At 48.1% G+C, this 23,052-nt stretch overlaps 1 protein-coding gene and 1 pseudogene across 2 annotated transcripts in view; one reads left to right on the top strand and one right to left on the bottom strand.

The window, feature by feature from the left end:
* Positions 1-12,167, bottom strand: part of LOC147118522 (uncharacterized) — a 38,791-nt pseudogene extending 26,624 nt beyond the window's left edge.
* Positions 1-21,659, top strand: part of LOC147118521 (uncharacterized) — a 96,790-nt gene extending 75,131 nt beyond the window's left edge. Inside the window, exons 4-5 of one of the 2 annotated variants that reach the window (XM_085984469.1) lie at positions 967-976; positions 21,243-21,659. In XM_085984469.1, the coding sequence (XP_085840595.1) occupies positions 967-976; positions 21,243-21,617 (385 nt within the window). In that variant the 3' untranslated portion in view covers positions 21,618-21,659. The remainder of the gene's footprint in view (positions 1-966; positions 977-21,242) is intronic. The other variant, XM_085984468.1, reaches the window with a different exon arrangement.
* The last annotated feature ends 1,393 nt before the right edge of the window (positions 21,660-23,052 follow it).

Here is a 23,052-nt window from a genome sequence, read left to right as displayed (position 1 = left end):
TGGTTGAGTGATTATAATCAGGGATGCTCAAGAGGGCAGAATTAGAGGAGCGCAGATATCTCGGGGGTTTGTGGGGCTGAAGGAGTTACAGAGATAGGGAGGGCCGAGGCCATGGAGGGATTGGAAAATAAGGATGAGAATTTTGAAATTGAGGCGTTGCTTAACTGGGAGTCAATGTAGGTCAGCGAGCACAGGGGAGATGGGCGAACGGGAATGGTGCGAGTTAGGACATGGGCAGCCGAGTTTACATAGGGTGGAATGTGGGAGGCCAGCCAGGAGTGCATTGGAATAGTCAAGTTTAGAGGTAGCAAAGGCATGGATGAGGGTTTCAGCAGCGGATGAGCTGAGGCAAGGGCCGAGATGGGCAATGTTACGGAGGTGGAAATAGGCGGTCTTTCTTAAATAGTGGGGTTACATTTGGTACTTTCCAATCCGCGGGAACCATTCTAGAATCTGGAATTTTGGAAAATGACAATCAGTGCATCCACTATCTCTTTGGCCACCTCTTTCAAAACCCTAGGATGTAGGCCATCAGGTCCAGGGGATTTATTGGCTTTCAGTCCCGACCTTGGTTTGTAAAGAAGTCTCTCATGCAATACTTTGTCAAAGGCCTTTTGGATGTCCAGGTACACTACACCATTTAATTTGGGATACGCCCCATTTAATTCAGGACGTCGTCTCTTTCAAAAAAGTCTAAGAAGTTGGTTAGGGAAGATCTATCTATTAACACTGATTCTCTCTCCACAGATGCTGCCTGATCTGCTGAGTATTTCCTGTTTTTATTCATAATAGAGAAGGGTGAAGCTGTGTCTGTGCCTTTAACGGCAGCTGCCCAGACACAGGGTGCTGTCCCTTTAAGAACGAGTGACGGGGACAATCCAGATTCCTCTGTCAAGTTTCCTGGGGCGGATGTCAGGAGCCCAGCGCGCAGGCGCGGGACAGGCTCTGTGCGTTCGCCGGGCGGAGCTGTAGGTCAGCGGGAGTGGGGTCGGGAGATTAATAAACTGTGGGTAGGCCGCGCCGCAGGTTTTATAAAGTTTGAGAACGGCCTCAGGCCCAAATGAGATCCAATGGCCCGGTCTGTGTTCCACCGGACGGCAGCGGTGAGGCTTTTTCTCGGTGACAGGCCCAGGTTACGTGCCGCCATCTTGGTGGAGGAAAGACAGACCGGTTCCATCTGCAGCACGGTGCATGTGCGGCCATCTTGGTACAGGAACAAAGAGTGGGCGGGGCTTCAATGACCAGGAGAGACTTTCATTGACTCATTGATTTTATTCTCACTCTACACACAGCGGGTGTAGAACTGAACCCAACCAGAGTAGAGGGAGGGGGAAACTGGGAGTGGAGGAAAGAAATGTTGGAGATGCTGCGATGGGTTTGGATTTCAGCACAGGGAGGAGGGAGAGTGTGTGGGACGGGGATTTACAGCTTTAGGGGAACAAGAGAGGAAAGAATGTTCCATAGAAACTAGAATTGTCTGTTCTGAATTTCTAGTCTGTACTTACAATGATGACTTTTGTAAACTCCTTTTACAGGCTGTTAGAAGGGGAGGATTTGCAGACAGGAAACTCAAACCAAACATCACGTCAAGATCTGACAGAGTCACTCAATTCATCAGGACCTGAATATCATCGGCCTTTGAATGTGGAAGGAGGAATTTCTGTCTGTTCTGTCTGGGAAAAGATTTCAAACATCAATGTGACTGGAAAAGCACCGAGACACACACACCCGAGTGAGAGTGTTCCAGTGCACTGACTGTGGAAAGAGCTTTAACCAGTTAGGCAGCCTGAAAAAACATTGCACCATTCACAGCGGGGAGAAACCGTACACGTGTTCTGTGTGTGGACGAGGCTTCAACTGATCATCCAACCTGGAGAGACACAAGGACACCCTCACAACGGAGAAACCGTGGAAATGTGGGGACTGTGGGAAGGGATTCAATTACCCATCCCAGCTGGAAACTTATCGACACAGTCACACCGGGGAGAGACTGTTCACCTGCTCCGTGTGTGGGAAGGGATTCACTCACTCATCTGTCCTCCGATCACACCAGCGAGTTCACAGTGATGAGAGACCTTTTAAATGTGCTGATTGTGGGAACTGCTTTAAAAGTTCTGAGGGACTAATTCAACATCAGCGAGTTCGCACTGATGAGAGACCGTTCAGTTGCTCTCACTGTGGGAAGAGGTTCAGGCATTCTTGCAACCTCATTGCATACCAGCGAGTTCACACTGGGGAGAGGCCATTCACCTGCTCCGTGTGTGGGAAGGGATTCATTTGTTCTTCCCAACATCTGAGACACCAGCGAGTTCACACTGGGGAGAGGCCATTCACCTGCTCCATGTGTGGGAAGGGATTCATTAAATCATTTCACCATCTGAGACACCAGCGAGTTCACACTGGGGAGAGGCAGTTCACCTGCTCCGTGTGTGGGAAGGGATTCACTCAGTCATCCAAAGTGCTGAGACACCAGTGAGTTCACACTGGGGAGAGGCCGTTCACCTGCTCCGAGTGTGGGAAGGGATTCACTCAGTCATCCAACCTGCTGACAGACCAGCGAGTTCATGATCGACTGCAGGGGTTGGATTCTGCTGATATTGCTGCTGTTAATCACATCCAGGACTGAACCATGTTCATTCTGGTAGTTCACGTTTGTTTCTGCTGATGTTAATAACTCCTATAACTGGGCTGGAGTTTAATATTTTGATATGTCAAATAAATCAGCTTTGTTTCAAACACACAGTGTGTCGAGTCCTTGATTTCTCCAAGATAAGAGGAGACTAATTGATGTCCTGATACAGACTGCTCCATTTTTGGGCCTTTTCTCCTTTCTATCTCTAGATTATTTCACTTTTCATACCTTCGGTTGCTCTCATGGACAAGTCCCAGCTCGCCATACATTCCAGAGTGCCTCTCCTAGCCTTGGTGTCCAGGGAAGGTATCGGTAACACGCTCGGGATCACTAAACACAAAACCCAGTCTGTTAATGACTTTCAGCTACTGGACTTAGTGTGTGACCCACAGCATCTCTCTCACCTTCGATGTGTGAATAGAGCATCACGCCTCAGAACTTGGTTTTAAATTTAAATCCACTCAGCAAATGTATTTAACAAGTAAACACATCACATCAAATCATTGGCAAAAAGCCAGAGGGGAGATTAGACATTTTTTGCTCCGTGAGTTGTTGTGATCTGGAATGCACTGTCTGAAAGGGTGGTAGAAGCAAATTCAACAGGAATTTTCGAAAGTGAATTGGATCTATTTAAAGGAAAAGTTTGCAGGGCTGTGGGGAAAGGGCCGGGGAGTGGGATTAATTGGCAGCTCTTTCAAAGATGATCACGGCCCTATAAGGCGGCTCTATATTCACAGGAGAAAGGCTGATATCAAACTCCCCGAGAATAGAGAAAGATTCCAACTCTCTGAAAAAACCTTGAATTCTTTCTAAAAGCCTTTCAAATGCTGACAGATTTCTTCCTTCTTTTGAAATTCCACTTCCGTGCGCCAGGGGTGCAGGCAGTGCTGGGCACAGAGGGAGCAGCAAACCGGGTTCAGAGCGGGCAGGCTGGGTTTACCCTGAGATTTCTGATTGAACAGGTTAATAAGGCCGTTAAAAAAACAATCCAAGCGCTGGGCTTCATTTCTAGAAGGATAGAATTGAACAGCGGAGAAGTTCTGTTGAACTTGTATCGAACCTTGGTTAGACCACACTTGGAGCACTCTGCACAGTTCTGGTCTCCATGTTATCAAAGGATACAGAGGCACTGGATAGGGTGCAAAAAAGATTCACAAGGATGATGCCAGAACTGAGATGATATACTTATCAGGAAAAAACTGATTAGTCTGGGGCTGTTTTCTCGAGACCCGAGTGGCATGGATAGAGGATTGGTTAATGGGCAGAAAACAGAGAGTAGGGATAAACTGATCTTTTTCAGGTTGGCAGGCTGTAACTAGTGGGGTGCCGCAAGGATCAGTGTTGGGGCCTCAGCTATTTACAATCTATATTAATGACCTAGATGAAGGGACCGAGTGTAATGTATCCAAGTTTGCTGGTGATACAAAGCTAGGTGGGACAGTGAGCTGTGAGGAGAACACAAAGAGTCTGCAAAGGGATATAGATAGACTAAGTGAGTGGGCAGTAAGGTGGCAGATGGAGTATAATGTAGGGAAATGTGAGGTTATTCACTTTAGTAGGAAGAATAGAAAAACAGAATACTTTTTAAATGGTGAGAAACTTTCAAATGTTGGTGTTCAGAGAGATTTGGGGTTCCTCATGCAAGAAACACAGAAAGCTAGCATGCAGGTACAGCAAGCAATAAGGAAGGCAAATGGCATGTTGGCCTTTATTGCAAGGGGGTTGGAGTATAAGAGTAAGGAAGTCTTGCTGCAATTGTACAGGGCCTTGGTGAGACCACACCTGGAGTACTGTGCACAGTTTTGGTCTCCTTATCTAAGGAAGGATATACTTGCCTTGGAGGAAATGAAATGAAGTTTCACTAGATTGATTCCTGGGATGAGAGGGCTGTCCTATGATGAGAGATTGTGTAGATTGGGCCTATACTCTCTGGAGTTTAGAAGAATGAGAGGTGATCTCATTGAAACATACAAGATTCTGAAGGGGATTGACAGGGTAGATGCTGAGAGGTTGTTTCCCCTGGCTGGAGAGTCTAGAACTAGAGGTCATAGTCTCAGGATAAGGGGATGACCATTTAAGACTGAGATGAAGAGGAATTTCTTCACTCAGAGGGTTGTGAATCTTTGGAATTCTCTGCCCCAGAGGGTTGTGAATGCTGAATCTTTGAGTATATTCAAGGCTGAGATCGATAGATTGTTGGACTCTAGTGGAATCAGGGGATATGGAGATCGGGCGGGAAATTGGAGTTGAGGTCGATGATCAGCCATGATCTTACTGAATGCTCCTAATTCTTATGTTTCTTATGATAGAGGTCTTTAAAACTGTGAAGAGGTTTGATAGGGTAGACGTAGAGAAGATGTTTCCTTCTGTGGGGGAGTCCAAAACTAGGGGCCATAAATATAAGAGAGTCACCAATAAATCCAATGTGGAATTCTTTACCCAGAGAGTGGTGAGAATGTGGGACTCGCTACCACATGGAGTGGTTGAGGTGAATAGCATGGATACATTTCAGGGGAAGCTCGATAAGTACACAAGGGTGAAAGGAATAGAAGGATCTGCTGATAGGTTTGGATGAAGAGGAGCAGGAGGAGGCTCATGTGGAGCAGAAACACCGGCACGGACCAGTTGGGCCGAATGGCCTGTTTCTGTGCTGCAGACTCTCTGTAACTCTGTGAATTCCTCATCCCTGTGGGAGCCGATATTAGTCAAAAACTGCTTCTTGGGCATTTCTGACAGTCAATATTAGTCGAGACTGAGCCAATCACACAGCTCGGTCACAGATTGAATGATTCCTCTCTCCAGCCTGTAACCGATGAAACTTGTAACACTGAGGCTGAAATTCCACTGCCGTGTGCCGGGGGTGCAGGCAGTGCTGGGCACAGAGGGAGCAGCAAACCGGGTTCAGAGAGGACACGCTGACTTTGCCCTTGACCTGGGCTTTCCGTTGAGCATGTGCTGGGGCCCAGTGGGATTTCACTGCTCCGGGGCATTTCTGAGTGTGTCACAGGAACATTAGGAACAGGAGGAGGCCATTTGGTCCCTCGAGCCTGCTCCACCATTCAATTAGATCAGGGCTGATCCGTATCTTAACTCCATTTACCCGCCTTTATTCCACATCCCTTGGAATAATTACCTCACAAAAATCGATCATCTCAGTCTTGAAAGCTCCAATCGACCCCCAGCATCCACAGCCTTTTGGGGGAGAGAGTTCCCCAATTCTACTACCCTGTGTGTGAAAAAGTGCTGCCTGATTTCACCCCTGAATGGCCGAGCTCTAATTTTAAGATTATTACCTCTTGTTCTTGATTCCAACACCAGAGGAATCCTCCATGGCCTCCCCTCTCCTTATCTCTGTAAACTCCTCCAGCCCTACAACCTCTGAGATCTTCGCACTCCTCCAATTCTGGTCTCTTGCACATCCGTGATTTTAATCGCTCCACCATTGGCGGCCGTGCCTTCAGCTGTCAAGGCCCCAAGCTCTGGAATTCCCTCGCTAAACCTCTCCGCCTCTCTACCACTCGTTCCTCCTTTAAGACATTCCTTAAAACCTTCCTCATTGAACAAGCTTTTGGTCATCTGTCTGAATATCTCCTCTTTGACTCACAGACAAATATTGTTTGAAAACGCTACAGTGAAGCAACTTGGGATGTTTTACTAAGTTAAAGGTGCTATCTAAATGCAAATTGTTGTTGTTACTCCCAACCCCCCTCACCCCAATTCTTCTTTCACCCCCACTCTCCAACTCCCTCACTCCAACTCCTCTTTCACCCCTACTCTCCAACCCCCCTCACCCCAACTCCTCTTTCACCCCTACTCTCCAACCCCCCTCACCCCAACTCCTCTTTCACCCCTACTCTCCAACCCCCCTCACCCCAACTCCTCTTTCACCCCTACTCTCCAACCCCCCTCACCCCAACTCCTCTTTCACCCCTACTCTCCAACCCCCTCATCCCAACTCCTCTTTCACCCCTACTCTCCAACCCCCCTCACCCCAACTCCTCTTTCACCCCTACTCGCCAACACTCCACACCCCAACTCATCTTTCACCCCTACTCCCAACCCCTCTCACCCCAACTCCTCTTTCATCCCTACTCTCCAACCCCCTCACCCCAACTCCTCTTTCAGCCCTACTCTCCAACCCCCTCACCACAACTCCTCTTTCACCCCTACTCCCCAGACTCCAGAAGATAGGAGCAGGAGTAGGCCTTTCAGCCCCTCGAGCCTGTTCCGCCATTTAATGAGATCCAAATTATCCAAATTCCGTACCCTGTCCCTGCTTTCTCTCCATATCCCTTGAGCCCTTTAGCCTTAAGTAATATATCCAACTCCTTCTTGAATGTATTTAATGAATTGGCATCTACTGCCTTGTGTTGTAGAGAATTCCACAGGTTCACCACTCTCTGGGTGAAGAAATTCCTCCTCATCTCAGTCCTAAATGGCTTACCCCTTATCCTTAGACTGTGACCTCTGGTTCTGGACACCCGCCATCAGGAACATCCTTCCTGCATCTAGTCTGTCTAGTCCTGTTGGAATTTTATAAGTTTCAATGAGATCCCCTCTCATTCTTCTAAACTCCAACGAGTGTAAGCCTAATCGACCCAATCTCTCCTCATACGTCATTCCTGCCATCCCAGGTATCAGCCTGGTTAATATTCGCTGCTGATTGGAATTGTTTCCATTCCCGTGTCGAGTGGATTGCTGTACCAGACGGGAGGGGCAATATTTGGGGATTCTCGATTCTCCACCAGTTCCCATTCCCCTTCTTTCTGTAGATACTGGAGGTGCCACTGTGTGTAATGTGCAAGTCAGTAAGAATTGTACCAAAGATCAATTTAGCATTGAAGTAAAAGTTCATAATTTTATTGCAAACAAATTTCTGATGAGAGTCCCTGAATTAAGGGGCAAAATCAGACAGCGGTTCTTAAAAAGACCAGTCCTAGTGCGAGCAAGCACTGAGTGTGAGTCATCAAAGAGTGCTGTGAGTTTCGGTACGTGTGAGAGTTCTTTAATTGTTATTTCTCTTTAAATCAATCTTGATAAGATTACTTAAGCAGTTTAAGTAAAGGGGAAAAGTTAAATATTTGGGATTCTGTTGGTTTAAGAAGAGTAAAACAAGGTTACACTGCAGTAGGAGTAAATTGGCACAGCAGGCAGTGGAAACCAGTTTTCTAACCAATCAGCAGGGGTGACTCATTTGGCTGTAAACAAACAAACAGTATAAAAAGACCAGTCCTAGTGCAAGCAAGCACTGAGTGCAAGTCATCAAAGAGTGCTGTGAGTTTGGGTAAGTGGGGTGTTAGGTGCTCTTTTCAAACTTTAACTCTGTGGGTTGTAGTTAATAAGGCCTTTCTGGTGCAGAGTGACTGTTGGTAAACCATTTAACTGGTGTAACGAGAGGGATTGATTTAATTTAAATCCAATTAATTAAAGGGGATACTAGCATCTAAAGTCGGGCAGAGGGTGTCCATAACTAACAATAAAAAATTTAATTAATTACATAGAATGGAGCAGGTGATGTGTTACTGTTGCGAGATGTGGGAGCTGGTGAACCCCATTGAGGCTCACGGTGATTACGTCTGTGATAAGTGTCTGCTGCTACAGGAACTTCAGCTCCGTGTTGATGAGCTGGAGTCTGAGCTTCAGACACTGCGACACATCAGGGAGGGGGAGAAGTACCTGGACTCTGTGTATCAGGAGGTGGTCACACCTATGAAGTTAATTAATTCAGATGTAGCCCATGGTCAGGGACAGGACGGTGTGACTACGAGTGAGGCAGGTACGGGGATCCAGGAGGTAGAGCTGGAGGAGCCGCAGCCCTTGCTCTTGTCCAACAGGTTCGAGGTTCTTACTCCCTGTAGGGACAGGAGCAGGGACTGCAGGGAGGATGAGCAACCTGGCCACAGCACCGTGGAACAGGGGGCCATTCAAGAGGGGGGAGTAAATTGAAATGTTGTAGTGGTAAGGGATAGTATTATTAGGGGGATAGATACAGGCCTAGAAATTGAGTTGACGCCGCGCCAGGGCTTTAGCGCCAGAAATTTAGCGCCGGCGCTAATTCCCTTGCGCGCACCAAATATTCAGTAGCGCCGCGCCCAGACAGCTGCCGGCACTACTGGCGGGCGTGAGTGCCTCCCAATGGGCGCTGAGTGCTGCATTGCGGTGCTAATCCGGCGCTGCGGCACCCGATGCAGTGCGGCAGGCTGGGGAAGTGCAGGCCTCCTCCTCCCGTTAAGGAGGCGCTGCCTTCACCCGATCGCTGGCCGTTTGATTTTTTCAAAAATGAGCCCGGCACCTCGGACAAGTGCCGGGCTTGCAGGCCAGACGCATCTGTTCCGCGGGGGGGGGTGGAGGAGTCTGGGGAGGGAGGTGCGGGCAGGCAGCCAGCGGGAAAGCGGCCGGCCGCCGCGCGACCTTAATGCGCCGGCGCTAACTTGTGTAAGACTCGATTGCCACAGTCTTCATTGCGGCTGCCCGGCGAGGCGGCCGCAACTGAATTTCGGCGTTCGGGCGCGTTGCCACGGCAACCGGGACGCTGCGCACACCGATGACGTCATCGATGCCGGTGCAGCACAACCGGCTAACGCCGATGGCAGCGCCGAAGTGAATTTCAGAAACGGCTATCATTGCGGCGCTAGGCCCTCTAGCGCCACAAAATGGGCGCTAACCCGACTGAATTTTCAGCCCAGAGTTCTCTGCAGCCAAGAGCGAGAGTCCCGAAGGCTGTGTTGCCTACCCGGTGCCAGGCTTAAGGACATCTCCTCTGGGCTGGAAAGAAACTTCCAGTGGGAGGGGGTGGATCCAGTTGTCGTGGTCCATGTTGGTACAAATGACGTAGATAGGACTAGGAAGCCGATTCTGTTAAAGGAGTATGAGCAGCTAGGGGTCAAATTAAAAAACAGAACCTCAAGGGTAATAATCTACCTGAGCCACGAGCGAATTTGGCTAGGATAAACTCAAGGCGGATAAATCACCTGGACCTGGTGGCTTACATCCTAGGGTCTTGAGGCAAGTGGCGGTAGGGATTGTGGATGCATTGGTAATAATTTTCAAAAAAAACACTGGACTCAGCAAAGGTCCCGGCAGACTGGAAAACTGCTCATGTAACACCCTTATTTAAAAAGGGCAGTAGTCAGAAGGCTGGAAACTATAGCCCAACATCAGTGGCAGGTAAAATTTTGGAGTCCATTATTAAGGAGACAGTAACAGGACATTTGGATAATCATAATTTAATAAGACAAAGTCAGCATGGTTTTATGAAGGGGAAGTCGTGTTTGACAAATTTGCTGGAGTTCTTTGAGGAAGTAACATATAGGTTGGATAAAGGTGAACCAGTGGACGTAGTGTATTTAGACTTCCAAAAGGCATTTGACAAGGTGCCGCACAAAAGATTATTGCTTAAGATAAAAAATCACAAGATTGGGGGTAATATTCTGGCATGGATAGAGGATTGGCTATCTAACAGACGGCAGAGAGTTGGGATAAATGGTTCATTCTCAGACTGGCAATCAGTAACTAGTGGTGTTCTGCAGGGGTCAGTGCTGGGTCCCCAACTCTTTACAATCTATATTAATGATTTGGAGGAGGGGACCGAGTGTAACATATCAAAGCTTGCAGATGATACTAAGATGGGAGGGAAAGTAGTGAGTGAGGAGGACATAACAAACCTGCAAGGGGACATAGACAGGCTAAGTAAGTGAGCAGAGATTTGGCAGATGGAATACAATACTGGAAAGTGTGAGGTTATGCACTTTGGCAGGAAAAATCGTAGAGCAAGTTATTATCTTAATGGCAAGAAACTGGAAAGTACTGAAGTACAAAGGGATCTGGGGGTCCTGGTGCACGAAACTCAAAAGGTTAGTATGCAGGTGCAGCAAGTGATTAAGAAGGCCAATGGAATGTTGGCTTTCATTGCTAGGGGGATAGAATATAAAAATTAGGGAGGTATTGCTTCAGTTGTACAAAGTATTGGTGAGACCGCACCTGGAATACTGCATACAGTTTTGGTGTCCATACTTAAGAAAAGACATACTTGCTCTCGAGTCAGTACAAAGAAGGTTCACTCGGTTAATCCCGGGGATGAGGGGATGGACATATGAGGAGAGGTTGAGTAGATTGGGATTCTACTCATTGGAGTTCAGAAGAATGAGAGGCGATCTTATTGAAACATATAAGATTGTGAAGGGGTTGGATCGGGTGGATGCGGGGAGGATGTTCCCGATGATGGGTGAAACTAGAACTAGGGGGCAGTGTCTTAGAATAAGGGGCTGCTCTTTCAAAACTGAGATGAGGAGGAACTACTTCACTCAGAGGGTGGTAGGTCCATGGAATATGCTGCCCCAAAAAGCTGTAGAAGCTACATCATTACATAAATTTAAAACAGAAATAGACAGTTTCCTAGAAGTAAAGGGAATTAAGGGTTACGGGCAGCGGGCAGGAATTTGGATATGAGTCTAGGTTCGGATCGGACATGGCCCTGTGGGTAGCGGAGCGGGCCCAGGGGCCGTGTAGCCTGATCCTGCTCCTATTTTGTGTGTCTAATTCTGTTAGATTCAGGAGATGGTTCTGTGATAGTAGATTTGAGGTTAGGATCAGATCAGCCATGATCTTATTGAATGGCAGAGCAGGCTCGAGGGGCCGATTGGCCTACTCCTGCTCCTATTTCTTATGTTCTTATGTTCTTATGTTAAAGGGACACTGCAACCCCAACAAGTCAATCAGCCATATATCCAGAATATTAATAATCCCTATAACTGGGCTGGAGTTTAACATCAGCAGAAACATACCTGAACTGTCAGAATGAACACGGTTCAGTCCTGGATGTGATTAACAGCAGCACTAACAGCATATTCCAACCACTGCCTCACTTGTGAACTTGCTGGTGTCTCAGCACGACGGATGACCGAGTGAATCCCTTCCCACACACAGAGCAGGTGAACGGCCTCACCCCAGTGTGATCTCGCTGGTGTCTCAGCAGGGTGGATGAATCAATGAATCCCTTCTCACACACGGAACAGGTGAATGGCCTCTCCCCAGTGTGAACTCGCTGGTGTCTCAGCAGGTTGGATGAATAAATGAATCCCTTCCCACACACTGAACAGGTGAATGGTCTCTCCCCAGTGTGAACTCGCTGGTGTATCAGCAGGTGGGATGACTGAGGGAATCCCTTCCCACACACTGAGCAGGTGAATGGCCTCTCCCCAGTGTGAGTTTGTTGGTGTTTCTGCAGATATCTTGAGCTTTTAAAGCTCTTCTCATACTCAGAACATTTGAAAGGTCTGTTTTCAGTGTGAACAAGTTGGTGTATAGTGAGGTTGGTTAATCGACTGAATCCCTTCCCACACGTGAAGCAAGTGAACGTCTCCTCCCCAGTGTGAACTCGCTGGTGTCTCAGCAGGGTGGATGAATCAATGAATCCCTTCCCACACGTGGAGCAGGTGAACGGCCTCTCCCCGGTGTGGCTGCGCCCATGAATTTCAAGCTCGTACGGGTAATTGAATCCCTTCCCACAGTCTCCACATTTCCACGGTTTCTCCATGGTGTGGGTGTCCTTGTGTCTCTCCAGGTTAGATGATCAGTTGAAGCCTCGTCCACACACAGAACAAGTGCACGGTTTCTCCCCTCTGTGAATGGTGCGATGTTTTTTCAGGCTGTGTAACTGGTTAAAGCTCTTTCCAGTCAGTGCACTGGAACACTCTCACTCGGGTGTGTGTCTCGGTGCTTTTCCAGTCACACTGATGTTTGAAATCTTTTCCTACAGACAGAACAGACAAACCTTTCTCCTTCCAGAGTCAGAGGCCGATGATATTCAGGTCCTGATGAATCGAGTGACTTTGTCAGATTTTGACGTGATGTTTGGTTTGAGTTTCCCGTCTGCAAATCCTCCCCTTCTAATACCCTGTAAAAGGAGTTTACAAAAGTCATCACTGTAAGTACAAGATAGAAATTCAGAACAGACAATTCGAGTTTCCTTGCAACAGTCTTTCCTCTCTTGTTCCCCAAATCATGTGATTCAATCAAACTGGAAGAAGCTAAGATAAGCAACAAAGTCCCAACAAAAGCAAAGGGAACCTTCCCAACTAAACCAGAATGTTGTTGCCAGTGTCTGAGAGACACTCTGTACCCTGAGGTACCCACCGGTCGAGGAAGGTATCAAGTGAACTGGTGGACACCGCCTGCTCCCTCTCCAGGGCCACCCGGGCATGGACAAGACTGCGGGAGAGAGGCAGGCAGCCAGAGTGACCCCCCCATGGGCCCCGCCCATCCTGGGCCTACAAATTTCTGTTTTTGCCAGGCCCAAGAGCAGGTCCAGGAGAAGATCCTCCGACTTACCCACTCCCCTCCGCACCGGGCGGCCAAAGATTAGGAGTGTGGGGCTAAAGTGTAACCAAGAGTTGAGGAGCAGCCCCTTCAGGTAACTATACAGGGGCTGCAACCTCTCACACTGAATATATAAACCTGCAAAGGAGTTAACCCTGTCAGCGGACAGCTGCCTTTTTTAATTCACCGAGCTACAACTTTTGTATTGCTGAATGAAATTTAAAGATATTGGACATTACTAACCCCATGGTGTGGAAGGAAAATTCTGATTTCACAAATGAGCCCTTTGGGCACTTAAGTGGAGCCACAATGGATTCTCTGTTTTTGTGTCTTTTAAACAGGTGACCAGGGTTTTCCAGCCCGCATGAATATTGATTCCTTAACAAGAGATCCAGCAGCTTTAAGAATGTAAGAACCTATCTGCAGACATCGCCAGACATTTAAAATAAATCCCAGCATGGTGACGATTTGGACGAAAGGCTTTGCCTGTCAAAGACTCGGACTTAACCCATTCAGGGTCAGGTGTTATTTCCCGAGACAGAGTGCTCGAGAAGGGGAGATATGGAAGTTACCTCCAAACTAATTCCAAGCACTTGTGTCTCTAACATGAAACCAGCATGTAAACCAGCAAACCCGGGCATCACTTGTTTCTGAAATGGGAATTGATGAGATGAATTGATAAAAATAAAATTGATATATGTTGCTGTTTCAAGCACTCAAGAAGGAAAACTTTACCTGAAGTTTAAGGGGATAGTCAAATTTTCATTAAAAGAAACTGGTGGAAAGCAGTCTAAGGTGGTCCTGCCAATTGCTGTGTATCAGGGAAGAAAGTTTTTGGGAAATAAAATTGAATATTGCAGTATTGTTGGACTGACAGGTTTTGCCAATGATAAAATGGACTCGGGCACAATACATCGGATTATTTTGGGAAATAAAAAGGTCCTCTAAAATAAAGAATTAAAAAACCCAAAATGTGTTAATAACTGGGACCAAGTGGGAAGGTTTGATCTGTTTCCTATCTTTAATAGTCATAGAGTCATAGAGTCAGAGAGTTTTACAGCACAGAAAGAGGCCCTTCGGCCCATCGTGTCTGCGCCGCCCATCCATCCCTGTCCAGTCTAATCCCATTTTCCAGCATTTGGTCCATAGCCTTGTATGCATTGGCATTCCAAGTGCTCATCCAAATGCTTCTTGAATGTTGTGAGGGTTCCTGCCTCTACCACCCTTTTGGGCATTGAGTTCCACATTCCAACCACCCTCTGGGTGAAAAAGTTCCTCCTCAAATCCCCTCTAAATCTCCTGCCCCTTACCCTGAATCTATGCCCCCTTGTTATTGACCCCCCTACTAAGGGGAAAAGTTCCTCTTTGTCTACCCTATCTATGCCCCTCATCATTTTGTATACCTCAATCAGGTCCCCCCTCAGCCTTCTTTGCTCCAAGGAAGACAACCCCAGCCTGTTTAGTCTTTCTTCATAGCTGAGGCGCTCCATCCCAGGTAACATCCTGGTGAATCTTCTCTGCACCCTCTCCAAAGCAATCACATCCTTCCTATAGTGAGGTGACCAGAACTGCACACAGTACTCCAGCTGTGGCCTCACCAGCGTTTTGTACAGCTCCATCATAACCTCCCTGCTCTTATATTCTATGCCTCGGCTAATGAAGGCAAGTATCCCATATGCCTTTTTAACCACCTTATCTACATGTTCCGCTGCCTTCAGGGATCTATGTACATGTACACCAAGGTCCCTCTGACCCTCTGTACTTCCTAGGGTCCTACCACTCATTGTGTATTCCCTTGCCTTATTTGTCCATCCAAAATGCATCACCTCGCACTTTTCAGGGTTAAATTCCATTTGCCACTTTTCCGCCCATCTGACCAACCCGTTTATATCGTCCTGTAGCCTGAGGCTTTCCTCCTCGCAATTGACCACCCCACCAATTTTCATGTCATCTGCGAACTTGCTGATCATACCTTTTACATTCTCATCCAAATCATTTATGTAGATCACAAACAACAAGGGACCCAGCACCGATCCCTGAGGTACCCCACTGGACACAGGCTTCCAGTCACAAAAGCAACCTTCGACCATCACCCTCTGCCTCCTGCCACTCAGCCAGTTTAGGATCCAACGCGCCAAGGCACCCTGGATCCCATGGGCTCTTACCTTCTTGACCAGTCTCCTATGCGGGACTTTGTCAAAGGCTTTACTGAAGTCCATGTAAACCACATCCACAGCATTTCCCTCATCCACCCCCCTCGTCACCCCCTCGAAAAATTCAATCAGATTTGTCAGACATGATTTACCCTTGACAAAGCCATGCTGACTATCCCCGATTAATCCTTGCCTCTCCAAGTGGAGACTAATTTTGTCCCTCAGAATTTTTTCCAATAATTTCCCTACCACAGATGTTAGGCTCACTGGCCTGTAATTCCCTGGTTTATCCCTGTTACCCTTCTTGTATAATGGTACTACATTAGCTGTTCTCCAGTCCTCTGGTACATCCCCTGTGGCCAGAGAGGTTCTGAAAATTAGTGTCAGAGCCCCTGCAATCTCCTCCCTTGCCTCCCACAGCAGCCTGGGATACATCTCGTCCGGGCCTGGGGATTTATCCACTTTTTGGCCTGCTAAAACCGCTAGCACCTCCTCCCTCTCGATGCTAATATGTTCAAGTATGTCACAGTCCCCTTGCCCGATTTCTATGTCTGCATCGTCTTTCTCCATAGTGAACACAGATGCAAAAAATTCATTTAAAACCCCGCCTACATCATCTGGCTCTACACACAGATTGCCACTTTGGTCCCTAATGGGCCCTACCCTTTCCCTGGTTATCCTCTTGCCCTTAATAAAACATCTTAGGATTTTCCTTTATTTTGCTCGCCAGTGTTATTTCATGGCCCCTCCTCGCCCTCCTAATTTCTTTTTTAAGTATGCCCCTGCACTTTTTATACTCCTCTAGGGCTTCTTCTGTCTTTAGTCTTTTGTAACTGCCAAAAGCCCCCCTTTTATTTCTAATGCATTTTTGTATATCCCTTGTCATCCAAGGTTCCCTTTGCTTGTTGGTCCCACCCTTGACCTTTACAGGAACATGTTGGCGCTGTACTCTCTCTATTTCCCTTCTGAAAGTCTCCCACTGTTTTGATGTGGATTTTCCTATAAGTAGCTGCTCCCAGTCCACTTTGGCCAGATCCTGCCTTATCATATTAAAATCGGCCTTCCCCCAATTTAGAACCCTTATTTCCGGGCCGTCTTTGTCTTTTTCCATGACCACCTTAAATCTCACCGAATTATGGTCACTGTCGCCAAAATGCTCTCCTACTGATACTTCCACCACTTGCCCGGCTACATTCCCCAGGATTAGGTCCAGTACCGCCCCCTCTCTTGTAGGACTTTCTACATGTTGGCTCAAAAAGCTCTCCTGGATGCACTTTAAGAATTCTGCACCCTCTAAGCCTTTCACACTCTGACTATCACAATTTATATTGGGGAAGTTGAAATCCCCCACTATTATTACCCTATTATTTTCGCACTTCTCTGAGATTTGCCTACATATCTGTTCCTCTATCTCCCCCTGACTGTTTGGGGGCCTATAGTACACTCCCAGCAAAGTGCTTGCCCCCTTTTTGTTTTTAAGTTCTACCCATATGGCCTCATTAGAGGAACCCGCTAATATATCGTCCCTCCTTACAGCAGTAATTGACTCCTTAATTAATATTGCAACACCCCCTCCCCTTTTACACCCCCCTCTGTCTCGCCTGAAGATTCTATACCCCGGAATATTGAGCTGCCAGTCCTGACCCTCCCTCAACCATGTCTCCGTGATAGCAACAATATCGTACTCCCATGTGTTCAACAACAACTTCAGTTCATCCACCTTATTTGCAAGACTCCTTGCATTAAAATAAATGCCTTCCAGCCCTGCCATATTCCCTTTTGCCTTCACATATTTGCTCTGCCTTCCCAGCTGACTTGTTTTTTCCTCTGTATTTGGCTGTAAATCACCCCCTACTATAGCTCCACTCTGTACCCCATCCCCCTGCCAAGTTAGTTTAAACCCCCCCAGCAGTGCTAGCAAACCTCCCCACAAGGATATTGGTTCCCCTCTGGTTCAGGTGTAAACCGTCCGACTTGTACAAGTCCCACCTTTCCCAGAAGCAGACCCAGTGATCCAGGAAACTAAAGCCCTCCCCCCTGCACCATCCCTTTAGCCACGCATTCATCTGTTCTATCTTCCTATTCCTATACCCACTAGCACGTGGCACGGGGAGTAATCCAGAGATTACAACCTTTGAGGTCCTGCTCTTTAATCCTTCACCTAGCTCCTTAAATTCTTGCTGCAGGACCTCATCCCTCTTTTTACCTATGTCGTTGGTACCAATGTGGACCACGACCTCTGGCTGTTCACCCTCCCCCTCCAGAATGCCCTGCAGCCGCTCAGTGATATCCTTGACCCTGGCACCAGGGAGGCAACAAACCATCCTGGATTCACGTCTACGGCCACAGAAACGCCTATCTGTTCCCCTTACTATAGAATCCCCTACCACTATTGCTCTCCCACTCTTTTTCCCCCCTTCCTGGGCAGCAGGAGCACCCCCAGTGCCAGCAAGTTGGCTGCTGCTGCCTTCCCCCGGTGAGTCATCCCCCCCAACAGTATCCAAAGCGGTATACTTGTTTGAGAGGGGAATGGTCACAGGGGTCTCCTGCACTACCTGCCTGCTTCTATTGCTCCGCCTGGTGGTCACCCATTTCCTGTCTTCCTGTGCAGCCCTTCCCTGCGGTGTGACCAACTCACTAAACGTGCTATCCACGACCCTCTCAGCATCGTGAATGCTCAACAACCCATCCACCCGCAGCTCCAGCGCCTCAATGCGGTCTGCTAGTAGCTGCAGATGGATGCATCTCTGGCACACGTGGTCATCAGGGGCACCGGGGTCCCTGAATTCCCACATAGAGCAAGAGGAGCATATCACGGGGCTGGGCTCACCTGGCATGACCTTCCCTTTACTTAATTTAAATTAATTTACTACAACCAATTAAAAATATCTCTAAGGCGCTTGTATAGTCTACAAACAGTCCCTGCTACACCAGAAAAGACCCTAGTAACTATAAACTACAGAGTTAAAGTTTAAAAAAGAGAAATACTCACCAACCAATCACTTACCTGCTCCCTGGTGACGTCACACTCTGATTACTTTTTACCTCTCTCCTCTGCTGTTGATTTGGTGTGCCTCACCTCGCACTGCTGCCGATTTGAATCTGCTGCCGCTTTTAACTGCCGCCGGTCACTGCCCCTTCACAGGTCCGATGCTCTGATCGGGCCTCACCTCGCAACTGCCGCCGATTTGATTCTGCCGCCGCTTTTAACTGCCGCCGGTCACTGCCCCTTCACAGGTCCGATGCTCTGATCGGGCCTCACCTCGCAACTGCCGCCGATTTGAATCTGCCGCCGCTTTTAACTGCCGCCGGTCACTGCCCCTTCACAAGTCCGATGCTCTGATCGGGCCTCACCTCGCACTGCTGCCGATTTGAATCTGCTGCCGCTTTTAACTGCCGCCGGTCACTGCCCCTTCACAGGTCCGATGCTCTGATCGGGCCTCACCTCGCACTGCTGCCGATTTGAATCTGCTGCCGCTTTTAACTGCCGCCGGTCACTGCCCCTTCACAGGTCCGATGCTCTGATCGGGCCTCACCTCGCAACTGCCGCCGATTTGATTCTGCCGCCGCTTTTAACTGCCGCTGGTCACTGCCCCTTCACAGGTCCGATGCTCTGATCGGGCCTCACCTCGCAACTGCCGCCGATTTGAATCTGCCGCCGCTTTTAACTGCCGCCGGTCACTGCCCCTTCACAGGTCCGATGCTCTGATCGGGCCTCACCTCGCAACTGCCGCCGATTTGAATCTGCCGCCGCTTTTAACTGCCGCCGGTCACTGCCCCTTCACAGGTCCGATGCTCTGATCGGGCCTCACCTCGCAACTGCCGCCGATTTGAATCTGCCACCGCTTTTAACTGCCGCCGGTCACTGCCCCTTCACAGGTCCGATGCTCTGATCGGGCCTCACCTCGCAACTGCCGCCGATTTGAATCTGCCGCTGCTTTTAACTGCCGCCGGTCACTGCCCCTTCACAGGTCCGATGCTCTGATCGGGCCTCACCTCGCAACTGCCGCCGATTTGAATCTGCCGCCGCTTTTAACTGCCGCCGGTCACTGCCCCTTCACAGGTCCGATGCTCTGATCGGGCCTCACCTCGCAACTGCCGCCGATTTGAATCTGCCGCCGCTTTTAACTGCCGCCGGTCACTGCCCCTTCACAGGTCCGAGGCTCTGATCGGGCCTCACCTCGCAACTGCCGCCGATTTGAATCTGCCGCCGCTAATAGTGTATTGGACAGTAAAGTTCCTCCAGTGCTCATGAATGAGATAGAATGGTAATTAATGGGATGTGTAAAATGGAATGAGAGGAAGTGATTGAGGATGTCAGACAGAAACAGGAAATGTTTCATTCACCACCAAATGGGAATCATTTCCTCAGTTGAATTGGAATAAATCACCTGTGTACGATTCACCGAAAGGTCTCAATCTGGGATTAATGAACAGTCTCGGCAAAGGCAGGAAAGTGCAGTTGAAAATAGTCAATTGATAGTTTTCTCTTGGAGAGGTTTGTGTCCTTGCCTGTGAACTTTGTAAGAAAACTTCATTTGATAGACTGGCCACTACCCGAGACATCGGGACCATACAGTGGGAGATGAGCAAAGATCTCCAGACACCTCACCATCTTTTGATGAGGTCACCTGAAAGCCCATGAATGGTTCGTATCGGATGGCACGTGTGGCAGGATATTGTGTGTGGACAGATGTGATTTGTTACATAGGAAGCAATTAGCGTGTGGAAGTGTGTGGTGAATTTGCACTAAAGAACGGGTCTCAGACATATTCAGTTATTGACAGCAGCACGACATGAAATGGTTAATGTGGCTCAGGAGAGTGAGACAACTTTTAAAGCACTGACACATACTCCATCGAGAAACTATCTAATTCATGAAACAATCAGGACAGAGTTAAAGACTCTGGTACCTGTCAGAGGGATTGAAACTGAAGTTGAAGCGGAGAGTGACATAGAATTCAGATTGGGACAATTGAGGGGAAGAGAGAGATCATACTTAGTAAGAATTATCCACAAGATGGATACCCAAGGCATATTACACTAGATTAAAAGCATGATTATTCAAGAATCGACGTGCATTGACTAACAGTTCCATAATACACACTTAAACCTACAATAATGCTTATTTCATTTCATCCATGTTAGCTAGTGGGAATCTGAAATGGAGATTTCTCAGGATTCTTACACCCGAGAGATGGATCGAGAGAGAGAGAGAGAGAGAGACAGGGTGCAGCCTGCTCACAGCTGCGCTTCTACCCACTGTACAAATGGTAATATAAGTCTCAATTATTCTCTGTAAACTGCTGCTCGAATACTGTAATGTATTAAGTCTTGCTTGTGCTGAATAAAGTTAAATCACTGTCCCCAATATGGGTCAACCTCGAACCATTAGGAACCGGGGTCCCTCTGGGATCTTACACCATGCACGTGCTTCCCTGGTCCTTCTAGGAGGTGGAGGTCGTGGGTTTGGCAGGTTCTGTCAAAGAAGCCTTATCAAGTTGCAGATGTTTAAAGTCCCTCTCCATCGCCCCTCCCACCTCTCTCTCTCCTCCCATAGAGGCCAGAGTCGTGTGTAGGCCCAGACCAGGAGGCGGTTTCCCTTCCCTGAAGGACATCAGTGAACCAGTTGGGTTTTACGACAATCCAGCAGCTTTCATGGTCACTTGTTTCTCCTGCCGGCCCCACAGATGACCAGATTCATTGAGCTCAATTTCACAGCCTACCTTTGTTTTATTGTGGCTTCTCTCTCACGCTCCCTTTTTCCTGTTTTAAATTCATTTTGCAGGGTATTGGAAGGGGCGGATTTGCAGACAGGAAAATCAAACCAAACATCACATCAAGATCTGACAGAGTCACTCGATTCATCAGGACCCGAATATCATCGGCCTTTGAACGTGGAAACCGAAAGCACCGTTCACAGCGGGGAGAAACAGTACATGTGTTGTGTGTGTGGACGAGGCTTCAGCTGATCATCTGGCCTGTCGAGACACAAGCGCAGTCACACCAGGGAGAAACGGTGTAAATGTGGGGATTGTGGGAAAGGATTCAATTACCCGTCCCAGCTGGAAATTCATCGGCGTACTCACACCGGGGAGAGGCCGTTCACCTGCTCCGTGTGTGGGAAGGGATTCCATCAGTTATTCAACCTGCTGACACACCAGCGAGTTCACACTGACGAGAGACCTTTTAAATGCTCGGACTGTGGGACGTGCAATAAAAGTTGCGGGGAACTGACGTGCCATCAACGTGTTCACACTGACGAGAGACCGTTCAGGTGCTCTCACTGCGGGACTGGGTTCAGGCGATCATCTGAACTCACTGTCCACCAGCGCACTCACACTGAGGAGAGGCCGTTCACCTGCTCTGAGTGTGGGAAGGGATTCACTCAGTCATCCACCCTGCTGAGACACCAGCGAGTTCACACTGTGGAGAGGCCATTCACCTACTCCATGTGTGGGAAGGGATTCACTCAGTCATCCAACCTACTGATACACCAGCGAGTTCACAAGTGACTGCAGGGGTTGGATTCTGCTGTTGTTGCTGCTGTTAATCACATCCAGGACTGAACCATGCTCATTCTGACAGTTGGGGTTTGTTTCTGCTGATGTTAATAACTCCTGTAACTGGGCTGGAGTTTAATATTCTAGATAGATGTCAAATAAATCAGCTTTTTTTAAAAACACATTGTTGTAGATTATTGTCTTTCCCACCTGAGTGTTTAGCATCACCTGGCTGGAGCTCAGAAAAGACAATCTGGGGGAGGATCGTATGGCGGGAACAGAACTTCAGCCTGGACACAGTCCTTCAGGGCCACACTGAGAGGGGCAAACGGCATTTTGGTCTTTCTCGTCTCTCTTCACTGACAGCAAAGGCTCCATGTGGATTAATCTCGAGGCGTGTGAGAAACGTGTCCCAGCCGCTCTCTGCCATGGTTCAGAGCTCCTAGGCATGGAACAGAAGGCTCCTTTACAACTGTGTTCAGGTTCTTTTTTAATTTGTTTATGGGATGTGGGCATCGCTGGCAAATCCAGCATTTATTGCCCATCCTTAGTTGCCCTTGAGAAGTGGGTGTTGAGCTGCCTTCTTGAACCGCTGCACTCCATGTGGTGAAAGTGCTCCCACAGTGCTGTTAGGGAGTGCCAGGATTTTGACCCAGCAACGATGAAGAATCAGCGATATATTTCCATGTCCGGATGATGTGTGACTTGGAGGGGAGCTTGGAGTGGTGGTGTTCCCATGCACCTGCTGCCGTTGTCCGAGGTGGTGGAGGTCGCGGGTTTGGGAGGTACTGTTGTAGGTTCAGGGAGAACAACGGTGAAGGCTGGAAATGTGCTGTTGAATCAGAGATTGGTGTAAAACCGCAATTTGATCCTTACTGAAAGTGAAACAGGTTTAAGTTTCCAGTCTAAAAATGACTGGTAATTATTCTACGAACCTTTAACGTGTTTGTGTGGCAGCCCTGAGTCTACCATTTTAAGGCAGACATTAACTCATTTAACATAAACCCATTTAAAATAAATTGGTTAAAGCCTGCATTGAAATAGCAGACAGAGGAGTTCACAGGAGCCTGTTAACTGCTGGTACAATTATACAACAGACATTTGATTTCCAGATAAAGAAGGACCAATGGGTTTCCAGCTCAGATGGGTAATTGAATCCCTTCCCACAGTCCCCACATTTCCACGGTTTCTCCATGGTGCGGGTGTCCTTGTGGCTCTCCAGGTTGGATGATCGGTTGAAGCCTCATCCACACACAGAACACGTGTACAGTTTCTCCCCACTGTGAACGGTGCGATGTTTTTTCAGGCTGTGTAACTGGTTAAAGCTCTTTCCACAGTCAGTGCACTGGAACACTCTCACTCGGGTGTGGGTGTCTTGGTGCTTTTCCAGCCACACTGATGTTTGAAATCTTTTCCCACAGACAGAACAGACAAACATTTCTCCTTC

The sequence above is a fragment of the Somniosus microcephalus genome, chromosome 4 (assembly GCF_052327205.1).
Source record: "Somniosus microcephalus isolate GS21.2 chromosome 4, FLI_Smic_1.0, whole genome shotgun sequence".
Classification (NCBI taxonomy): domain Eukaryota; kingdom Metazoa; phylum Chordata; class Chondrichthyes; order Squaliformes; family Somniosidae; genus Somniosus; species Somniosus microcephalus.
This window is presented reverse-complemented; position numbering and strand designations above follow the sequence as displayed.